Raw genomic sequence first — 22,905 nt, forward strand, 5'->3', positions numbered from 1 at the left:
ATAGAATGCATTTCAGCTTGAACGACCAAGGGTTCTTCCCTAGTTAGTTTAATGGCTCGTGCCTTGGGCGTACATAGAATATACCTTATTTCGATCCTTCAATAGTTTTGGAGTAGTCTTTGTACCATATAATTGTATTTGAATATCTCTTCTCCTTTGTATCTGTTAAAACATTATATGATGTTGCAAAGGTTATTTCTGAGATCATATAACAAGTCCTCAATTCTAAAAATGGGTGTCTGATTTTATTTGTTATTGTTTTATGCCAAAAATACTCTAATGAGTTTTTCCTAGATTCTCCTTGTATGCATGTACCAAATATAGGTAGGTTTAATAATATTTTCAGACAGCTGATGGAGTTGTACTACTTTACACCCAGACCTTACCGGCTTTACCAATAAATGTAGAGAAAAGATCCAAAAAACCTTATCATTACAAACATCCTACGAAATCTTCCTAAAAAGCAATAATTTTCATTACCACCATTTATAATTCAGTTCTTAATATTACCTACATAGTAATTGTCAATTATAAAACCCATTCCCCAACCCTCAAAAATTTTAGCATCTCCTTATTTCACATCACTCCATCAGTTTGCAGTTGGCAAATCCTTGAAAAACTCCTGAGACACCTAAATCCCATCAGTTCGGGTCTGGCGATATCACTCTACCATTCATTAGTGCCGCAGCTTGGCAGGCATTATAGCATTCTCCCTTAAAGTACGAGTCGGGACATCATTCTCCCCCATCAACTATGTCAAAGCGGATGTTCCGCAAGGCAGTATCCTTGGCCTCATTTACTCTTTATTATACTCTACAGACATTCCTGTCAATCCCGGTACAGTACTCCTCACATATGCAGACGATACCTCCATCCTTCCAGCAAACCCAAGGACCCCACCCAGGGAGGGCTTCAGAAACCTCCAGACCATCTCTCCTTGGAAGGATGGTTCAAGATTCCTCGCAGTATCATCTTTCCTCCAGTCTACTAAAAATCTGTTCCTCTCCCAGCAGTCAATGCCGTCCGCTATTTGCGACTCTTCCTCGATAAAAGATTTAGTTGGAACACCCACACATTTCTCAAAAGAATGGGGCTGAACAGATGTAAAAACTACTCAAAAGACTACTTGACAACAGATCGAAAATCTCAGTACAAAACAAATTTACACATCATTTACTACAACCAATCTGGACGTACGGATAATTAATATTCCAATCTACAAAAAATTCAGCCACTTAAATTAAAGACATTAAATTAATACTCACTAGGAAGTTTTGGTATTGCAAACTTTTCTTTACAATTAATTCTCTTCTTCTGAAACAAAATACATTAGTTTTTTGTGCATATTCACTTGCTTATTCGAAAGTATACAAGCTTTATTTTATAATCTGTCTTTTTTGGTTAGTTTTGTGGCGGTCGTGTATTACTAATGAAAACTGTTCAAAAAACCTCATTGGGCTGGTCAATACATACTTCGGCTCAGCGAAAATGTTTTGGAGTTTTGATAGTGCAGTAGAGTCGCACAGTCGAACGTTATTTTCATATTCTCGAGCAATTGATTTGTCTTTTGTTTGACGACGTAGTACTAAATGAGATTGAGTTTCAAAGGAAAATCATTTTCCAACAGAGTGAAGCCAAAACTCGTTTCGGACTGATGTGAGTCAAGGTAGGTGGAATTTCACGGTGCTATATTTACCTTTGCATTGCATGGAATATGTGATTTGGATAAATTTAGTCATGTCGGTTTGTTGTATGTATGTTAATGTCTATTTATTTGTTATCGATAATTGAGTTATTCGTATTTATTTTATTTATGTAACTATTTATTTGTTTGTATAGTATACAAGGTATCTTTTTTAGATGGCCCGGCTGAATTTTCATAGTTTCCCGAAAAGTGATAATGTTCGACAGGAAGAAGTGATTAGCAATTTGATGAAGTTCGACAGGAAGAAGTGATTAGCAATTTGATGAAGTTCGACAGGAAGAAGTGATTAGCAATTTGATGAACCCTTTAGCTAAAAAATAATGGGTTTTTTAATCGGCTAGGCTTAGCAGAAAGACGAACGGTTTTTCGGGCCTCTGTGTCTCAATTAGGACGAATTTAGGAAATAAATATTTAATAGTGATTTTAGCTCCATTTTGAATCCAATTTTGAACCCAATTCTGATCCAAAAAAGAAGAAAAAATGAAAATGCACGTTTGAAGATTGACACACTATATATGTATCCTTCATTGCATTATTTTTAAAAATAAAACTAGAAATTTATAAAATGGCCGATCAAATCATCAATCCTCTTATAAAATTAAGTTTCAGTTGGGGGCTGCGTGAGAGACCCTTCTCTTTTTCACGATACCCTTCCTCCAAGAATATAGTAAAAACTATCGCATCTCGATCACCCACCCCCTTGCCATTCCCTTCTGTCTCTGATCGTTTAACTTTTTGAGAGAGGAATTCGGATTTTCGCGAAATACAGTAAAATATTTAGCTCTTCGTCGAAATTACGCTGCCGGTTTCTTGGTGATGGAACAGCAACTGATCCAACGAATGAATATTTTGTGGTTTTCTCTGGGGCGATCAGGAAATTTCTGGGAGTACTGCTCGACTGCACGACGCACAATACCAGCACTTTCAATAAAGCAGTCCTACATATGAACTCGGTGTTCATCAGAAAAATGTGCTCTTCAGTTCATTTTGAATGGAATATTTAATGTAATGAATAGGTATTATTGTAACCTATTCGTTACATTCAATATTCCATAATATATAATTCAATACTCAATTTTCCAATATTCTAATAAATTTACTTCCAGGAATTAAGATTTGCTCTCATAATGGGAGTTCAGTATAAAATTCAGTCGGGCCATCTAAAAAGGACACCCTGTATAGCGAATTATTAATAACTCACAAGTTATGTTAATCCGGGCTAGGGTCCTCTGAAGTATTTGCAAAGAGGACACATTAAGGATTCCAATTTAATCAAAGACAATGTTAAAAAAAACAACCCATTATCTTCCTCAAGCCCCACCTTTAGACAGGTAGGGCGTTAAGTTCAAAAGCTCCAGAACGAATATTTTAGTTAATTGGCGAGGTCCGCCGGTATAGGGTTTACTAAGTTTCTTAAGTTACTGCGTGGTAGGTTGGCAAAAGATATCTTCGCATTATATGGCTAGTTTCCCATTGACGAGGTCGGTTAACGGAAATTCGATATATTTATTTTTTATTTATGCCTTATCTTACAATATTAGCCTGACTACGAGTTCAGAGATTCCATAGTTTTTACTATATTCTTGGGGGAAGGATATGGTGAAAATGAGAAGGCGGCCTCTCACGTGGCCCCAACTGAAATTTAATTTTATAAGAGAATTGATGATTTGATCGGCCATTTTATAAATTTCTGGTTTTATTTTTAAAAATAATGTAATAAAGGTAATGTATAATAATATAAGATGTCAATCCTCAAACGTGAATTTTCATTTTTTTAAAACTTGGTTCACAATTGAGCAGTAAGCTTATAAAAATGGGGATTAAACATTTATTTCCTAAATTCGTCGTAATTGAGACACAGAGGCGCTTCGCGTTCTGAAGAACCATCCATCTTTCAGTTAGCTACTGCCTATTAAAAATCCCATTATTTTTAACTAAAGGGTTCATCAATTGCTAATCACTTCTTCCTGTTGAGCATTATCACTTTTTATTTGAAACGATGAAAAATATTGATTCTTTTCGTAACGTTATGAAACTTTCTTTATTATACGAAAGACGAGAAAAAAGTTTTAACCCAATATTTAGCTTCTGTAATTTGAAGATTCTTACCAAACAAACATGGATACCACCCAGTTTGCGATATTTTGATTTTTAAATTTCCTTGATAACAACATTACCTATCTATTTAGTTATCGATATTGTCAGTTTAATATGTATTGTACCTCGGTTTAATACAATGATACGAACATTTAAAAGGTTTGGTTAATTTTTCCATCTTGAAAACCACTGAGGTCAGTAAAGCAATAGGTCATATTCTCTTTTTGTAAAGAAACAATTTCTTCTTTTGTTTGCAGGGTTGCTTTGGTAGTAGGTGGCTACTTTGCCATTTAGGATCTTTTTATCTAAAAAGTATTCTCATAAAAAATGTCGAGGGAAGTGAATTGAATTTCATTGAACTAAGCAAAGGTTTTTATTTCCAACTAAGAAGCAACAATGTTTAAGGCGAGGAAGGGCAGATATTGATGATGATGACGGATACTAGGGGACGCATACTTTGTGCTCCCCAGACTGCATCTTTTTGGTTTATTGTGCCTTCGAACTTCCATAGTCCAGTGCAGTCGACTCAATCCTTCTTCTCAGAAGTATTACGTTATTGACGTTGTGGCTGCTACAATTTCATTTTTTTTTAACCATGGCTTCGTATTTCAAGATGATATGGGTAACTGTTTAGGGCAGATATTGGGATTCTGATTGATTTATCATCAAATTTTTAATTAGTTTAACACTTGTCAATAAAAGAGATTAAGTTAAAAAAATAAACAAATGGAAATAAAACATACAATAATTTTATTTTCATATAACTTTATTCACATCAATTTCAAATATAACATATAATTGATACATATATTGTAGATGCAAGGACATCTTGTAAACAACATTCAACAGTAATACTTGTAATCTATAAATGTATCGATAAGGGAATTTTTTTTGAGCTTATCCGGGCAACACTGTACAAATATTGTTCGTAATGTTATATCACAGGTTCATGACAATGTCATGGTAAACAAAGTTCTAAAGTTAATTAACTTGAATATAGAACTTTTTTCGAGAAAGGAAAATATCCACTTTAAAGATAAAAGCGGACTAGTTTCCAGTAGTTTCAAAATTCACAGCCAGCGTAAAATAAGCATTTGTTTCTATAACAAGTAACAAACTAAAAACGTTTTTGTTAAATTTATAAATTTTATATTTATTTTTTTAAACAATAAACCGTAAAACATTGAGGATGCAAGGTTTTAAAACAACATCATTAAAAATAAACTTACGGTCATTATATAATTTTTTTTCAATGAGATGTTCGTAATAATGTGATCTTTCGTTCAAATGACAATATTGAAATAAGCACTTGTATCATATTTCAATTTATTTTCATAAAAAAAACTATGTATAAAATCCAAAATACATCTAAGAGTCTTATGTAAAGTCTTTCATTTTTTAAGAAAATATATCATTTATTCGATTTCAAAATGTCATATAACAGTAAAAATAAAATTCTGCCATTTATGGAATTCCAATATCCGATCGGTCGCTTTTAAAAATTCTACGATTCGAAATAGAAATGCAACCTAACGTTGTTTTTTGAATACATGTAAGACACCGATAATATTCTAAATTACATAACTAAGTTTTCAACTACGCTATTTTTAAAAGTTTCACTTTAGGAAATAGAAATTTAAGATGAGTCGGCCTCTAATTACTAATAAAAATCAGACCCCAGCAGCAAACTCATTTTATTTGACTAATACAAAAACTACTTAGGTACGTAAACACAATTCAATTAGTACAATATACAAGAGAATATAATTAATACTAACACCTTTTAAATATAATAAATCTACGAACGTGTTAGCGGTTGTTAGATTTTACACTAAAATATTTTAAATGGTAAATGTTTTTACACGAGTTATTTCTGTCTCACAAGTTAGCACCAAAAAATAACTAAAAGCTGAATAGTTTTGTTTCTCAATCAAAGGCACTCTTTGAAATAAAATTTAAAAAAATATCCAACTCTTTTAGTATTATTGAGCATCATTTTACTAATTTGACTGTGGTGAAGATGTTAAACAGCGAGGCTTTAAATTAAATGGTAGGAGATTCTACAATACAACAGACGTGTTATTTTTCAACAGCAAAATATCAATTTATTGGATTTTAATAACTGGTTTTTAGTTTAGTTTAGATTAACTCGTTTTTAGTTAATAGTTCGATTAGATTAACTGTCAATAAAAATAAGTATAATGCTAATGGTTAGAAAATGTTATGCACTTATTTTACCGTTTGTTTTATATTGGATTTAAGTTTTATCTATTTAGGCCAAACAATGAATAATTAAACAACAATTGAACTTTGTAATGACTTCATAGTCATGCCCTAAACCTCCGTACGCCTTGTGAAACTGTCGCTAATATCATTATTTTTCTGCATAGACCATAGCGATTCTTGTCAGCTGCATGGTGATGTGTATATATTTCAATTCCTATGCGACTTTCCTTAAAAGTCGAAGTAAGGGGGAAACTGTTCAAATATGCCATGAATAGAAATGATTTTTTTAAAATAGTAAATCCTTATATCAAAGCATTTCCCTGCCCGACGAATATTTCCTTTGGGACTGAATGAGCAGTGGTTTTCGTTTTGAAAATATAATGAATACGTAAAAATAAATTGAGTGAAGTTTAAAAGTCGAGTAAACTTTATTATCTTTCAAAATTTTTAACGTTATCAGTTTACTGAATGTACAATTGATGCGTGTTAAAGATAACATCATTTACAAAGCATTTCTTTTAAATCTTTTATAGTTAACTAATTTTTTCCCGGAGGTACATGTACCTCAGGCAAAGTTGAACGTGTTATCAGAACAAAGAATATAAGCGGACCCATCGATGACTATATGAACTAAATGATAATATGTTCATAGTTAATCTATTCACTAGCAATTAACCAATACCAAATTTTTGCATCTTATAACAGTTACAGAACATATTAGTCTGTACACTGTTTTTATTAATTATCCTATATTGTCCAATTGTCCCTATCACTTCATATTAATAATTTTTATTAAACATTTTATATTTTTTAATTAGAATGTATGTTTTTTGACATGAATCAATAGCATTTAAATTAAACACTAATTAATACTGATGGGGACTGGGGTAGCCGGTGTTAGAGCGTCTGGCTCTCGGTTCGTAGAGTCGTGGTTTCCATTAAAAATATGGAAGTGTAGAATTTTAATTAATAGTATTGGAGTCTTTTTTTAATCCGACTGTATATTTAGTGGAATTAAAATCCATAATAACCCGCCAAATGTTAAAGATTACTGAATGATGATGCAGCATACAAACATTTTATGATCATTTTGTTAATGTATTATTATGTGTTAATGTATTATTTTTAATCTTGATATAAATAGAAAATTCGTATAGAGACACGGTTATGACTCCTGATTTTAGATCAAGGCCTGTGCAAATATTTACTATGACATACCACTATATTCTATATACTCTTAACTCTGCGGTTCGAGTGATGATTTTTATTTTAAAAGGTGGTGTTTTATTTGCGTTCGTTTAAACCAAATATCTGCCTATCGGTTTTCAAATTAATATGTCAACGTAGGAATCATTAATCTGCTATAAATAGAAGTAACGCGACTTTATAACTTTGTCAGTAAGAAATTCTATTATCATGAAAGTTACAATAAAGGTGTTATTACATATTTTGATGATTGAAGAAAACATTGGTATTGTCATATTTCAGTATAGTATCACAACATCTCAAACTGTGGCAAGCCTCTTTGTTCAAAACTTCAACAGAAAGAGTTGTTAACACAAATTACTTTCATAGTTATTTTGCCAGGCGATGAAACAGTGTTATTCTAATAAATTCAATGTATCCAACATAATTGAGGGTTAATTAAGGTTTTTAGTTGAGATAAAAGAATAGAATAATTGAGGGTGTTGTAACATGCTGCCACCTTGTTGTTGCCGGTAAATTACCGGGATGTTAGGCTTACGAATTTAGTTATCGGGTTGTCCGGAAAATAATGCAGGATTTTAAGTTTTCATTAAAAAAAATCTATATAAAATATTCTGTTTACGTTTACAGGATTACTCATTTGTATGAATGTCAACACTTATTAATCCTCTTCCAAATGATATTGTTTGTTTACCTCTGTAGCATTCCGCTACTTGGAAATAATTCAGTCATCCTTATAATGTCAAAGCGAGAATTTCGTACGATTTTCTTTTACGAGTTTAAACTCGGCCGAAGCGGAGCCCAAACGGCTAGAAACATTAACCAAGTCTGGGGCGAGGGTTGTGTTAATGAGTGCACTGTGCAAAGGTGGTTTAAAAAATTTCGGGAGGGAGATTTCAGCCTTGAAGATGAAGAAGGTCGTGGAAGGCCTTCCTCTCTTAATGATGATGTTCTGCGATCAGTGGTGGAAGAAAACCCCAAAACAACTGTTCGAGAACTTGCAGAGCAACTCAAAGTCAGTAAAACGACCGTCGCTGACCACCTCAAGGCGATTGGAAAAGTGAAAAAACTCGAAAATTGGGTTCCACACTCATTAAACGATCGCCAAAAAAATCAGCGCTTTGATGTTTGTGCATCACTTCTTTGTCGAAACAAAAATGACCCATTTCTGGCCAGAATTGTTACATGTGACGAAAAGTGGATTCTCTACGATAACACTAGACGTTCTGGACAGTGGCTCGACAAAGGAGAAGCTCCAATACATTTTCCAAAGCCCCCAACTCATCAAAAAAAGGTAATGGTTACGGTATGGTGGGCTTCATTTGGTTTAATACACTACAGCTTCTTAAATCCTGGCGAAACCATCAATGCTGAATCATACTGTAACCAAATTAATACCATGCATCAGAAATTGGCAGTAATGAAGCCCTCTTTGGTCAATCGGAAAGGGCCCATTTTGTTGCATGACAACGCTCGACCACATGTGTCACGTGTAACGTCACAAAAATTATTGGAGCTTGGCTATGAAACTTTGCCTCACCCACCCTACTCTCCGGACCTCTCGCCTACTGACTACCATTTTTTTAGACACCTGGACCACTACTTACAACACATAATATTCAAAAATCAAACGGAACTGGAAAATGCATTTATTGACTTTATCAATTCTAAAAATTCTGAATTCTACTCAGACGGAATTAATAAGTTACCAACACGTTGGGAGAAATGTATTGAGAGTATGGGAAATTATTTTGATTAAAGAACATTGCTTTAAAGTAACTAGTTTCTTTTTTTTTGTTTAATACCAAAATCCTGCATTATTTTCCGGACAACCCAACAATAGTTTGTCTCTGAACAACGTCCGCAGGATCGCTTTTTTCTCCATTTCATGTTATTTCTCCAATTTTTTACGTCTTTTTGTTCGCGACGCTGTTCACTAGAACAGGCACTTCTCTCCATTTTGAAGGGTTGGATCGATTAAGATCGGGTGAGGACCAAGGGATCTGTTTTTATAGGCAGAGGGACCACGTCGAGCCAATCCTCATGCCTGAGGAAGACTGGCGTCTGGACGATTCCTCAATAAAGAAGAAAAGATAATCCTCGGAAAATTATCATGGTTTCTCATTTCTATCGCTTTTACGGCTGAAAACATCTTGGTTTGGTGTTATTGTACCTATGGCAAGTTTGGTGATAGATGTATTCTGAGGTAACTGTTTCAGGAAAATGTATTTACATGCGTGAATGTGTGTATAGCACAAGATGGTCAATGGTGGAATTCAAGTACCCATCGACTCTCAAATACACTAGGTACAGTATGTCTAGTGTTTATCATTGTGTACCATTTATTAAAGGGAGTCATTCAGTGGCTTCATATAGAGGGGAGTTGGAATGCCACCGAGTACGGTAGCGAATCTTTGAGTTCTGATTGGAGGCAACAGGGTTTCTGTGTGTGTTTTTTTAAAATGCAGTTTTATTATTATATCCATCATATTTCGTCGTCCAATTGAACAAATAACTTCTTTCAATTAATTAATCTTTATGTAAGGTATCGGTTGAAATAAAAAAGCCAGTGTCATGAGCGGGATTCGAACCCACGACCTTCGGCTAAATACGCCACTGCTCTACCACTTGAGCTATCGTGACTTCGATCCACTCGGATTTATTATTATATATGCAAAATGAATATATCATACAATTACCCTCCCCGCTAGATAAAGATTAACTAATCATAATTATAGAAATATCGTTTTCTAATAAATTGCACAGAAAAGTCAATGGGAATGGCGTTCCGATCGCTAGTTTATAGCTTGAATGGTTTAACAATATACTTGGCTAACATATGTTAACACGTACAATTTATATGTGCATTGGTAATTACGACAGATTTTTCGTTTGCTATGATCGTGTAATAAATAAACTTTCAAACTTAATGGGCCATTGGGGGATAATTTCATGTTACGTCAACTGCAATTCATTGTAATTGAAGTATCTTGTTATGCAGATACAGTTCCAATACACATTCACCTGATATTTGATAATTGCGAATACTCGAAAATTCTCTGTCAATCTTTAGGTTTTTATGCTAATATTTTAATTTCTGACAAAGCAAAAAACATAATTATGAAAATTCGAAATCTTCTACGTGAAAATTTATTTAATATTTAATTCACATTTTTATTATTACACTGTATCAGAGTATAAAGAGAAGGATTCCAATAATTAAAGTTCTATTGATTATTTAAAACTGCCATCTATCTTTTCTTTTTTTTTTGTAAAATAGAAATGTTTCCAAGGCACGTTTTTCCAATTTACCTGATTGAAGTAACAATACGAGTATTACTATTTGAAGGCCAGTGTACACATTTATTTAATGGAACAATTTGACAAACTATAGGTCTGTTAGAATGTCTAATAAATTTTGTTGAAGAATAGATAAATTAAGCTTTTAATTTGTTATTTATTTATTGTTTATTAACATTTTGGCTAAATTAATCTAAATGGAAACGTTATAATGAAATATATCTTCAATATAAATATGTTAATGTTATTTTATTTAAAGTGAATAACGAAACATTGCAAACAATGTCAACGGTAGAATTTAGTGGTAACAGATTATAAAGATTATCAAATAGGGCATGATAATGTTACAAATCTGTAAACTTCCCATGTTTTATTATTTTATAACATGTGTGGTACTTTATACGAAATTCCTTTTACTATGATGAACATTAGATATCTACCAACTTAAGTTTAATTAACGAATTTTACAATTGAAACACTGTTGGCTATGATAATGATTTGCCCCTGATAAAATTTGTTTTTCTTCAGAACGCGCTAATAATATTTGCTCATATTTTTGAAATTTGTTCTTAAAAAGTACTTAAAAAACACTCCGGCATGGCAGAGGAAAATATATAAAAATTGTATTTTTTACAGGCCCCTTGGCAATTGCCAATTTTTTTTTATTACACCTAGACCAAGCATCATTTCAGCTTTGTCATAACATCAATTGCGGTCCAGTTTTTCATTAATTCTGCAATTGAGCGGTATAAAAATTCTCATACTCACAGTATTGGTTCAAACAGTAGGATGAAATGGGCATGAGTAGGCGAATTTCTAGGTAATCTTTAGAATTTCACAATCTACCGGATGAACAAGTTTTTGCTAGTTTGCATAAACTCAAGAAAGCCGTGTAATATCAAAGGATAACAACGTCTTGACGTTTAACAATTTGTTCGATATTCTTGTGGGGAAATAATTAAACAAGATCGGAATTAAGCGTTTTATGAGGAAGATAACGAAGGATTTGATTGTCCTCAGTTCGTATCTCTGAAGTTTAATCTTCGTTTCAAATCCTTTGCATGTTAAACGGAGGGATTATCTCTAAAATTAAAATGAACTATTTATACTTGTCCCATTTGTAAATTAATAATAACAGCACTGTATTAACATTGAATATAAGAGTGTGATATTTGTCATTTGGCAAAACCTGCTTTCCAAGCAAATTGACCTAAGATGTGTTCATCATGAGGCAGGGTACTGTGTACGATTTTTTTACGAGATTCATTGTGTCTCCTTCTTCCTCGTTGAAGCTGGAATGCTTCTTTTCTTCCGAGTGTTCGGAGCAGGACTGAACTTCTGGCTCCTTTTTCCTGCCTTTTCTCTCTATCCTCAGTTGGGATTCTTGAAAGATCTCGATATCTTCTATACGGGAGATTTTCGGCGCGCCGTTCTGTTTTTCTTCCTTAGTCTTACAAAGGGGCAACCTCGGAGACGGCGGCGGGATGTGTATTCGATAGTCCATTTTCGGTACCTGAAACATCGATAGATTAGATTCATTTAAAAAAATCTTACCACGATTCTATTTTATTGCCTACTCGCAAGAGCTCCCGTTTCTCTGGGCTGAGATGGTAGTCCAAAGAGGTGGTGGAAGTTCTGGCGCTTTTCCGCTTAAAAGAGACAACCAAAGGCCTTCGGTTCAGGTCTACTCCATCGTAAGAGTTTCCGGAACTACAGGAATTGTTATTGTTGATGTTATGACTGCTCACACTGTGATTGTTCCTGATGGATCGGTGCGAGAGGACTGAGTAATTGAACCTGGGTCCAAGACCTCCTCCATTACTGCTACCTCCGCCTCCTTCAGATCTCAGAACTTCCCTTCCATTCAAACATCTTGTCAGAGTACTCTGTAATTAGATTTTTCCAATTAGTGAATTTGTTTTTACTGCAAGATAGAAAATTCTTGCCCTTAGTTGTAAATTTTGTTTATACTAATGTTAAGAACTACTGTCAAGTATCATTACATCACTAATTTCGTGGTCCGCTTGACCAATTAATATATTACAATTAATTTATTCCGATTACACATTTGAGAAATGGCAAAAAGGAGGGAAAATTCAAAAGGTGCGGTTGAGATGGGAAGTTGGTGTCCGAGTGGATCGAGGTCACGATAGCTCAAGTGGTAGAGCAGCGGCGTATCAAGCCGAAGATCGTGGGTTCGAATCCCGCTCGTGCCATTGACTTTTTTATCTCAACTGAAAACCTTAATTAATTGTTTATACTAATGTTAAGAACTGCTGTCTTCATGGTTTTGTATTTATTAAAACTTCTTTATTCCATTGAGCAACAATTCTTCTAGACGAATTGTAATTATTAAGACTTTTCCAAAATCGTTAGAAATAAAAAGACAGCAACGTTTATTACAAAACATTTTGGTTACCTTACTTTATCTATCAGTTCTTTTTTTTTAACGATTTTTATTAGCGTTCGCGTTAATGACGATAATATAAACGTGAATGATGTACAAAACAAAAGTATCTAAACAAATGGTAATATCATCTCTCTTGATGTTGTAATATGACTTGTTCATACTATCTATGCAAATCGACAAAAGAAAAAAATCACACCCAGGCTATTTAAATACAAAATAAAAACGTGTTATTAAAATAATACTTGGAAACATACCTTGAATGCCTCCCTGAATTTTAAGGACATAATGTTGTAAAGAAAGGGATTGACAGTGGTCGACAAGTAGTACAATAGGCCAGACATATACGTGATGAATTTGTAGAAGACGACCATTGTGGGCGAACTGTTTTCACCATACAGGGCGAATAGGCGTTGTGCTTGGAATGGTGCCCAGCATATGAAAAATGCCACGACGACGACGACTGTAACAATAAAATAGGGCATAAGTTGTTTAAAAGCAAAGTGCGCTGTAATGGATGCATTGCTTTTAACTTGCGGCTATAAAAGTGCTTTTTTATGCTTTCAGACAAGTCCATATCATGAAAAAACTTGTATTAAACTAACATTATTCCGTTATGATTTTCCTTATCTTATAAATAAAGTTTATGAAGTATGTTACTCTACGAGTATCACTTTTTATATCTTGGTTCTCTGTTATGTGAACCAATGATTATTATGGATTACTTGCGAATACACTTATTCAAAGCAGTTGGGAATATTGTAACAGACGAATATGACCAAATTGTTCCACCAATAACATTTAATCTTTCATTGCTAATTTACCCTGAATTGAGATGACGATGGATATATAAGAATAATTTATAACGAGTCTTTAAAAGTATTTAAATAAAGATAATACATTCTTTAAAGGAATATAGTATTACATGCAGGTGAATAATGCATGATTCATTAACAAAAAGACTTTATTAGCATAACCCGGAAAAATTCAACAGTTCATTACAACAAGATAAAAATAGCACTGAAACATAATAAAATAACTTAAGTAAAATTAACAAAAGACCAGAGGACATTTAATTAGTTTTATGGAGTATTGAGAATTGAAACTGTACATGAGATAAAGGCAAAAATAGCTTACAAAGCACTATCAATGGGCCACACAAATCGAGTTCTCCAGATGATGTCGATATTTAAAAAATTTATTATATTACGGCAAACGATCATCTAGACTACATAAACATACATATTCTTAAAGTGTACTAGTTATGTAGAACTCAAAACCTCACCCCGTGAATATTTTAACTCTTCGAAAAAGGTTTTTAGTTAGTAGATATTTGTTCAGATCTGACAAACTTAATTAACCACACTGAACATTTCTAGTCGTATTTTCTTTATTTTAGGGGGCGTCGGTGGCCGCAATGGTTTAGGCGTTGACACAGCGCTCATCACTGGAAAGTAAAGGTCCCGGGTTCGAATCCAGCGGACTTGCATTCGAACCCGATATACTTACAAATGGGCTTTTTTTCAAAAACACCGGCACCCTGAGGGTTTATATGACCTCTGCTGTTGCGAACCCTCGTAAAAATAATCTTTATTTAAATTACGACTTTTTTTGAAGAAAAAATGAAAAGGCTAGTCTAATTTGTGTTCTTGGATGCTCTGATGAGTGGGAATCAATTTATAAGTTAGATTTTTCTGGTGAGCACACATTTGAATGAACTGGACGACAGCCATTTTATCAAGTCTTGTCTTAATAACAACGAGCAATTTTAAAGGCGGAAGTATTGGGTTTTGAAATAGTAGCTTTTATTTTTTACAGATACTATAGCAGAATTGAATATGATTCCTTACCAAAAGTGTACTGAGCGGTTCCTAAGTTGTAAAGTTGTGTTATTGGGAGTTGAAGATAATGCAACAGGTCTTTCGCAAGTAAATTTCGTGAAAGTAAATTAGTCAATGAAGCCCGATTACGGGGCCGGCTTTAAATATCTTTTACATTCACGCAAAAGATTTTGTTATAAGTTTAAAGAAACTCCATAATTTTATTATAAAATTTATAAAGCGTTTACAAAATACCACAAACAAAAGATAAATCTATCAAATAAAATCCCTTCTGGTACAGATAGACTATAGTCGCGCAGGTCACGGCTACTTTAACTTTATCGGAATAGTGCAGGATGATGAGATGAGAATTAGGAGATCTATTCTAATGGAATGGATATTGGAAATTTTCAGTACCGGGATTTTTTCGTCGGTCATATACACTTCCCGTCAACAATATAATACCCTGAGATTTTTGGATTTTACAAAAACATCTGGTTTTACATAAATAAAAAAGTCCCACTCCTTCAATACATTCCCCTTTTAGCATTTCAAGGTTTGTAGGGTGATTTCTGAACCTTTCTTTTGAGATTGCTCTAAACTTGATCAATTGGGTGTTGGTGAAACTCTGAAATGGTGAAACTGAATTTTGCCTTGTGTACCCGAACATTATTATGCATAAGTAATTACTTAGAGCCGTAGACATTAAGACCAACATAAAAGGTACTTAATGACCTTGTAGGACCATTTCAACATATCGTAAAACATTCTAGCCTCCTTCTAGGTTGGAACTAATTCGGCACGTGTCTCTCAAGAAATGTCGCCCCACAACATCAAACCTTCTACAAATGACAATGTTTATACGTGTAGCACTGATTGCATTGTCCAAGTTTTCTCCAGAGTCTTAAATGGCCATTTGCACAGTTATGGGCAGCTAAGGTCGCGGTCGTTTCATTAGTGAATACGACTTTTTTCCATTCCTACATGTTCTACTATTGGCTTTTTAGCAAATTTTAGTATCCCTCTACCATGTTCTGTTGTGAAATAGAAGACCTTTCAAGGGCTTTCTTGATCTAAGGCAGTGGTTCCCAAACTTTTTTGACCCATGGACCTCTTTTTATAGTCAAAAATTGCCCACGGACCCCCAAGTGAAAAAGCCACACAAAAAACAACATAATATACAAATTAAAAAAAAAAACATCGTTTTGTTGAAGAAGTATTTTTGAAATTATAAATTATAAATATATATAAATTATAATATTAATTACTTTTGTTTAAACTAAAATATAAAAAAATTAATGACTTGGATGAACGTGATGAGATGTTAGGAGTGTATAATTTCTAATCGGTTTCTTTCTTTTGTGATGAGGTTCATATCGGCACTGAATCCACGTTCTACCAATAGAAAGACGGGAAAGCAGTCACCAACTTCTGTACAATATCCCATAATGCAGGATATAAAATTGGGATCTGTTTTTGTAACCAAAATTTGTGGTATCCTTGTTCTAACATTGGTTTATGTTCCACATTTGTGGATATTTCAATAAGCTGCTCTTGTATTAGTATGGATTCATTTGTATTTAGGATCTGAGTTTGTCCACGTGCAAAAGGGTTCAACACCAAATCGGGAATATCCAAATGAAGAATTTCTTCAAATCTTTGATTTAGGTCTGTATGAAGAGACGTTAAGTGTTGACCATAAGCAAGCAAATCTTCATCTTTAATTTGCAATTTCGAAAGATTTGGAAACTGAGAGCATTCTCCTCTTCCCAAGTTTTGTTTGTAAAGAAAAAGTTTTGCAACAAACGCAGATATTAAGCTTTTAGTTTTGATTAAATTTAATTGGTCACCTTGTAGTTTCAAATTAGTTTCGTTAAATTTGGCAAATAAATCGGACATTTAGGCTATGTCATTTTTTGAGTTAAATAAATTGTGTCCCAAATCATTGTCTTTGGTTTCCAGGAATTCCAACACTGAATCAAAAAGCGCATAATATCGATTTAAACATGCACTTTTAGATAACCAACGTACTTCTGTTTTATATTATATTATTTTATATTATTTATTTATATTATATTAAATTTTTATATTATTATTTATTTTATATTAAACCTTGCGCGGACTCCTTGACTGATAGGGGACCCCTGGGGGGACTTTGGGAACCACTGATCTAAGGTTTGACTCTGTCAGTCTCCTCCTGTACCTTCTAATGGTCCTTGAAAGTGACTAATAATGTCTAGTCGGTTAGCGGTGTAACGCAATGATTTCCCTTAAACATGGAGAGTGATGATTCTGTTTCGTCGCGGCTTAAAAGTGACACAAGAAAGAATCTGTTACTCGAGACTAACGAAAGTTAAAATCTGACTACAAGGCACATGGAACCAAAAAAAAGTTGATCCTTCGTTTGTCGGTAAACAGTATTTAATAATGATATGAGTAATCCCAAATGTCTCTCATGTAAGAATAATATTACTAGAAATATAAACAAAACGTTGGTTAAGTTAAAAACCAAAAAAATAACGAAATTTTTAAGTGTAGTGATATTTTTGAAGGGAGACTAATTTTCGGACAATTTGGTATAGGAAATCTGGATGCGACGATGATTGCAATGTTTGGTTGAACCCCGAAATTGAACGTTCTTTGCTTAATGGGTTTTAGTATGATGTTGTTCATCAGTTGTGAAAGCGATTTCCAGGTTCTAATAAGGTCTATCTCCTCCGCTTCGACGGTACATATAGAAAAAATGGGATGCAAGCTTCATTTAAAAAATTTCCGAGCGGATCACATAATTTTTCAACTGAATGTATGAAATTCGGAAATTGAAGATGGCAACAAGTTTAAGACGCTTAAACGGCTTTGAGATTTTGCCAGATCATTTCTGGATCGTTTGTTAAAGTTGTCAGTCATTTTATGTGAAAATATATTGCACCTTTAAATCTCGGGTTGTTTCTTAAGGCGGAAAGATTATTATATTAACGTGACAGAATTGGATTTTATATACTATGTGTTCGTCCCTTCGAAACCGGGCTCTATCGGTAACAATGGCAGCTTATTCATGAGGTTTTAACACGGCCGCTTTCCTTGAAAGGGAATCGGGTTGTGTTCCAAATAGACGACACATTTACAATTGTAAAATTTACAAATAAAAAGCTTTTGGAAATGGCTGCAATCCGTTTTCTACTTTATTCAATTCTCTTTACTATCGAGTTCGTACACCACCTTAGGTTACGTCCTGGTACATCACATCTGTGAAAAAAACTCGGTGAAAATTACATTTGACTACGCTATCCTCGACGAAAATTGCAAACTATTTTTACTACCAGGTTTTTAGAAAAATATATATAAAATAAATTCCTTAATAAATTCGTCAATTTCACTGTTGCATAGAATTAAATCTTCTACTATCAGTAAGACTTTTTCACTGTTGGTATAAATAATTGATTATCCAAAATTAATATAATTTAATTACTAATTAAAAGCTATTATTATAATTAACTGAAATAAAAAAAAAATCAAAAAATTGATTGGTTTTAAATTGGTAAAATTATGATGTGATAAACGATAAATGGAACAATTTGCCACTCTTATACCTAAAACATGGTTACAAACAAGGCACCCACAAAAAGGTTGTATTTGAATAAAAAGAAAGTAGTAGTGCATTGCATTGCCCTTTGAACAGTAAACATAGTGCGGTTAATCCTATTTAGCATATCTATCCTGCTTGAACAGAGAGTACACATTTAACTTTTTACGTTTGTTTAGAATATTTCGTTTACTTTTCCTAGGTAAAGCCAATTTTTTCTTTTAGTTTACCTTTTTTAAATGATGTTTTTTAATTAATTTTTTGTTTTTTCTCTCTCACTGTGAGGCAAAAATTGAAGCCAAAAGCATAGATCCTGAACCACCAGGCCTAGATATTACATTTGTTAAAACAAAAGAAAAGTTGTGCAAAAAATATATAATATTTTTATTAAATTAATGTACAATATTTTTATATATATTATTAAAAATATATATCACTTGGTGAAAACGATCAAAATGAAAGCTTTAAAACTTCAATACGCTTTAAGTCTGTAGATGGTGAACAGCTTTGCTCCAATCTTTAGAAAAAGATTTTCCGAACTTATCAAATATGGCAAGTTTTGAGATAGAAAAGTCGTTGCAGGAGCCTCAATTCAGCATTTAAAAAACCCATAGGTTTGCTATTTGTTATTCTTTGAGCGGGATACTGTGTTTTCGGAAGCACGAATTTTTCAACGGAAATGTTTTTATCGTGTGGAAAATTTAATTTGGTTGTGAAATAAAGCTCAGATTTGCATTTTAATGACGCTAAAGTTGAGAAATAATACAAAAACTATGAATGACTATTCTCCCTCTTATAACAACGAATATAAAACATACAACAAAACTTAATCCAAAAAACCAAAAAATGCTATCAAACTAAGTAATTTTTAAAACATTTACATACAACAAAATATCAATGTTAAAATTAGAATGTAATTAATCATAAGATAATTTAATCAATTCATATGATTATTATTATTTATTAAATAGTACTTGGTCAATATAGTATCAAATTGCTTGGCTACAAGAAATCACATAAAAACCTAAGACAAATTTCGAATGCTAAATTTAAAAATAAAGGTAATGACTTCACTGGAGGTCTAATATTATGCGAAGGAATTTGTATAATGATCCATCAAGACATACTCCCTCACAGATAAGAACATGATGAAGTAGCTAGAAATCATGCACCAAAACCCATCATTATTTGTTCAATATACTCACCTTCCAATCAGAATACATTCGCTGATATACTCAAATATCTATTCAACCATCTGCCCCATCCGGAAATGTTCCTTGGGGATGTCAGTGTATAGTTGGGAGGAGAATACACAAACCAACATGGTTATTGTGTTGAAACATTCGTTGAACACTAGTAGTCTCAATATTTTAATCTCTGCAAGTCCCACATAGTTCTGTTCACGAATTGGAAAATGTTCCTTCATAGACCTCATTGTTGTCAGCCCCATTCTCTATCCACACTTCACAAGGCATGTTCTTGTAAACTCTCACTACACTATTTCCCTATAGTAATGGAATTGATAGAAGTATAGCAATTTCCTTACCCAAACGATGGCAGCTCAACAAACCTAGCTGTGACAAAATCGGTTAACCTAAGCGACATCAATTTGAATGATGATAACATTGACAATGTAATTGACTGCCTTAATAAATCAATAAATATTGTAGCCCATGAAGCCATACTAACAAAACTACTAAAACACACACTCGTTTCCCTGTCCCTTGGTGTCTCTCGATTATTAAGAGGCAGTTCAGAAACCCAAAGATAATTTAAAATCTCACGATATCTGAATAACTATCGATTAACATTCACTAATCTCTACACAATAGTCGTAAGCTTGTTAACGAATTTCCAATGAATACAATAAATAAAAAAAGAAGCTTTAACCCTATATTTCATAATTTAATAATGTTTGTTTATCACAAGAAAAATTTTTGTTGGCTTTTATAATTTGAATGAATTCGATAATGGCGCTCAGTTTATTTGCTAATATAAAATAACCACAATTTTACAAGTTGACATAATTTATATTGAAAAAAAAAACAACGATTGACGTTAATCAATTCTCCAATGAAGAAGTGATATATTAATAAAATGTAAACAGTAAGACAGACAATTAGTTCCGTTAAATTTCGTTTCGATATGTAAAACAACATAGCTTATAGATTTTTATTGTGAAGTTGCTGTTTTGACAAATTATTGCTATTTTTTCCGCTGACTGAACTGAAATGTTCGAATTATTTTAATGTCAACCTGTCATCAGTTGATGTAGGTAGGGAAAATATCGACGCTGTACTGTCATTAGGAATTCAGCAACCGAGAATTTTAATCCCACTTACTTATCGTCCCCTTGCTGACCGATTAACCGTTAAAGGTGTATCGAAAATAAAAACAAATTACAGTTTAGGACTAGGAGAAATTGTATGAATAATGAAAGAGTGAAAATTGCCTGCATTGTTGTAGATAATAGTGCAGATGATCACTGTTATGTATTGTTTTCTTCCTGAGATATTTCGCTTTGCCTACATCGTTAACTTACTTGTAGAAAAAAAAGGAAAAATTACGGGAAATAGTCAAAGCCTGTGAGAAATATTGTAAACGCTTTAATAAACAGTGTTGTAAAGTAATCCACCTTGCTTCATCAATAAAAACAAAATTAACGCCAACATCTGGTGTTCAACACAATTTCGGTTGAAACGTCAAAAGCACTTCCGCCCAAATAGCTATGTAACTTGATACAATAAAATCAATTACTACGTTTTTACTGTGGAAAATAGGATTAATTGAATATGATGTTTCGGGAAAACAGCACAATTACTTTTCACATTTCATAGGAATTTTTGTACTGATTTTTACTAAAGTCTAACCGTATAACCTAACCAAAGCTTCAATATGAATGTAGGCATATAGACGAATAGAAAAACTTGAACAAATATTATCTAGAAAAATTGCAGTATGAGTATTTTTACTGTAGGCGTTAACTGCAAGCCAAACATAAATAATTAACTTGGTAATAAATTATTAAACTGTATAATTACCTAACATTTTGACGACCCTGGTGGTTGATTTTGCATTGTTGTTCCTTCTCGAATCCCTTAGTCGATGACTGGCCTTCCTTCCCGACGATTTATGCAGCCTGACGCCGATTAGGACGTAAAGGACTGTGATTATCGACATTGGAAAGAAGAAAAAGAGAATCATAGAGATTTCAAACGAGTAGGGCACCGGAGTTTTCACCGTGCAAATCTTGTACTCTTCGGATATGATGAGGCCGGTGGTTTTGTTGTGAGCGTAAACTAGGCCGAGGTTCATCGCCTGGAAATATGTGGTATAAGTTACATTAAGTTTTGAACAATTGAAGTGTTTGAAAGAAAACACATTATTCTGATAGAAAATATATTTCTGAAAAACGACTACTTGAAGATTTGATGAACTATGTTTGTTCACTTCGATTCGTCTAAAGTATACGCGGACCAAGTAGCATCAAATTTCAGACAATTGTTCAATAAAGCAGATTAACAATAAAAACATTTTTATTTGTTCAGACATTTTATTAGCTTATTTGATATTAATTTAAAAACCATGCATTAATAAAATTGATTAATTGAGCCTAAAATTTATAAACCTTTAAAGGCGTTAAAAGCGAAATGAACACCTTTCGAAACAGATACATATTTGAATACATATTTTATATTGATAAGAAAGGACAAAATCTTCTTATAAGTCTACAACGCATTATGAAAAGAAGAAAAAAAGAGAATCCGCAGTGTTTTGAATATAACATAAATCATCATCTCATACAATGCATACGCTATTGATTTTTTTTCGCGTTATAGTTTATTTTTAATATTACAACCTGTTTTCAGACCTACCTTTGCACATGGCCCCTTTGAGGTTGATTTTATATTTTTATTCCGTTTTCCGTTGCTTTTTCCTGAAGGTACCATCGGGTAAAAGGTATAACAGCAGCACAATAAAGTGTATTGACAGACGGAAACGTACGAACTTATCTGCTTTTGTTTTCTTAAAACACACAACCCAGACGTTGGTACAGTTTTATAGGCGTCCATGTTCTTCAAAATCTTTACAAACTCGAGAACCCGGAAAAACCCTCAAATCGATTTTTCGACAGATTCAATCAAAGTAGAAGATATATTAAATAAAACGTTAATATTAATCGTTAACATGAATTTTAACATTTCTCTCTAATACTGCAATCGCGTGGGTCAGTTCAGTAAAAATAATTAAGGATTGTGACTAATTTTATATATATTCTCATCTTTCTTCATGCTTTAATTTTTCGTGATATTTCCTCATGGTCTGCGAGGTGAGGCACCTGTAGGTTGGTCGCTTGAAGTCGGTTGTAGAATAAAGTAGTGAAAAATTTTCAATAGCAAACATATTTCTTTAACATTTAAACATTGTGTGGTGTTTAGTTATTCAGATATCGTGAGATGCGGTCGGGTGTGATGTAGGTTTCAGAAAAACATTTTCTTTATCGTGCCAACGTTTCGATCTTTTATTGAGATCATCTTCAGGGCCTGGGATTTACAAACAT

General features: G+C 33.2%; 1 protein-coding gene across 1 annotated transcript in view; it reads right to left on the reverse strand.

The window, feature by feature from the left end:
- Positions 1 to 10,732: 10,732 nt before the first annotated feature.
- The window catches only part of LOC106674412 (gastrin-releasing peptide receptor-like), a 48,288-nt gene continuing 36,115 nt past the window's right edge, over positions 10,733 to 22,905 (reverse strand). The window contains exons 6-9 of the mRNA XM_024229945.1: positions 21,386 to 21,662; positions 13,199 to 13,404; positions 12,112 to 12,420; positions 10,733 to 12,047 (exon numbers count right to left, since the gene is read on the reverse strand). Of these exons, the coding sequence (XP_024085713.1) occupies positions 11,745 to 12,047; positions 12,112 to 12,420; positions 13,199 to 13,404; positions 21,386 to 21,662 (1,095 nt within the window). The 3' untranslated portion in view covers positions 10,733 to 11,744. The remainder of the gene's footprint in view (positions 12,048 to 12,111; positions 12,421 to 13,198; positions 13,405 to 21,385; positions 21,663 to 22,905) is intronic.

The sequence above is a fragment of the Cimex lectularius genome, unplaced genomic scaffold (assembly GCF_000648675.2).
Source record: "Cimex lectularius strain Harlan isolate CLEC.00 unplaced genomic scaffold, Clec_2.1 scaffold395, whole genome shotgun sequence".
NCBI classification, from domain to species: domain Eukaryota; kingdom Metazoa; phylum Arthropoda; class Insecta; order Hemiptera; family Cimicidae; genus Cimex; species Cimex lectularius.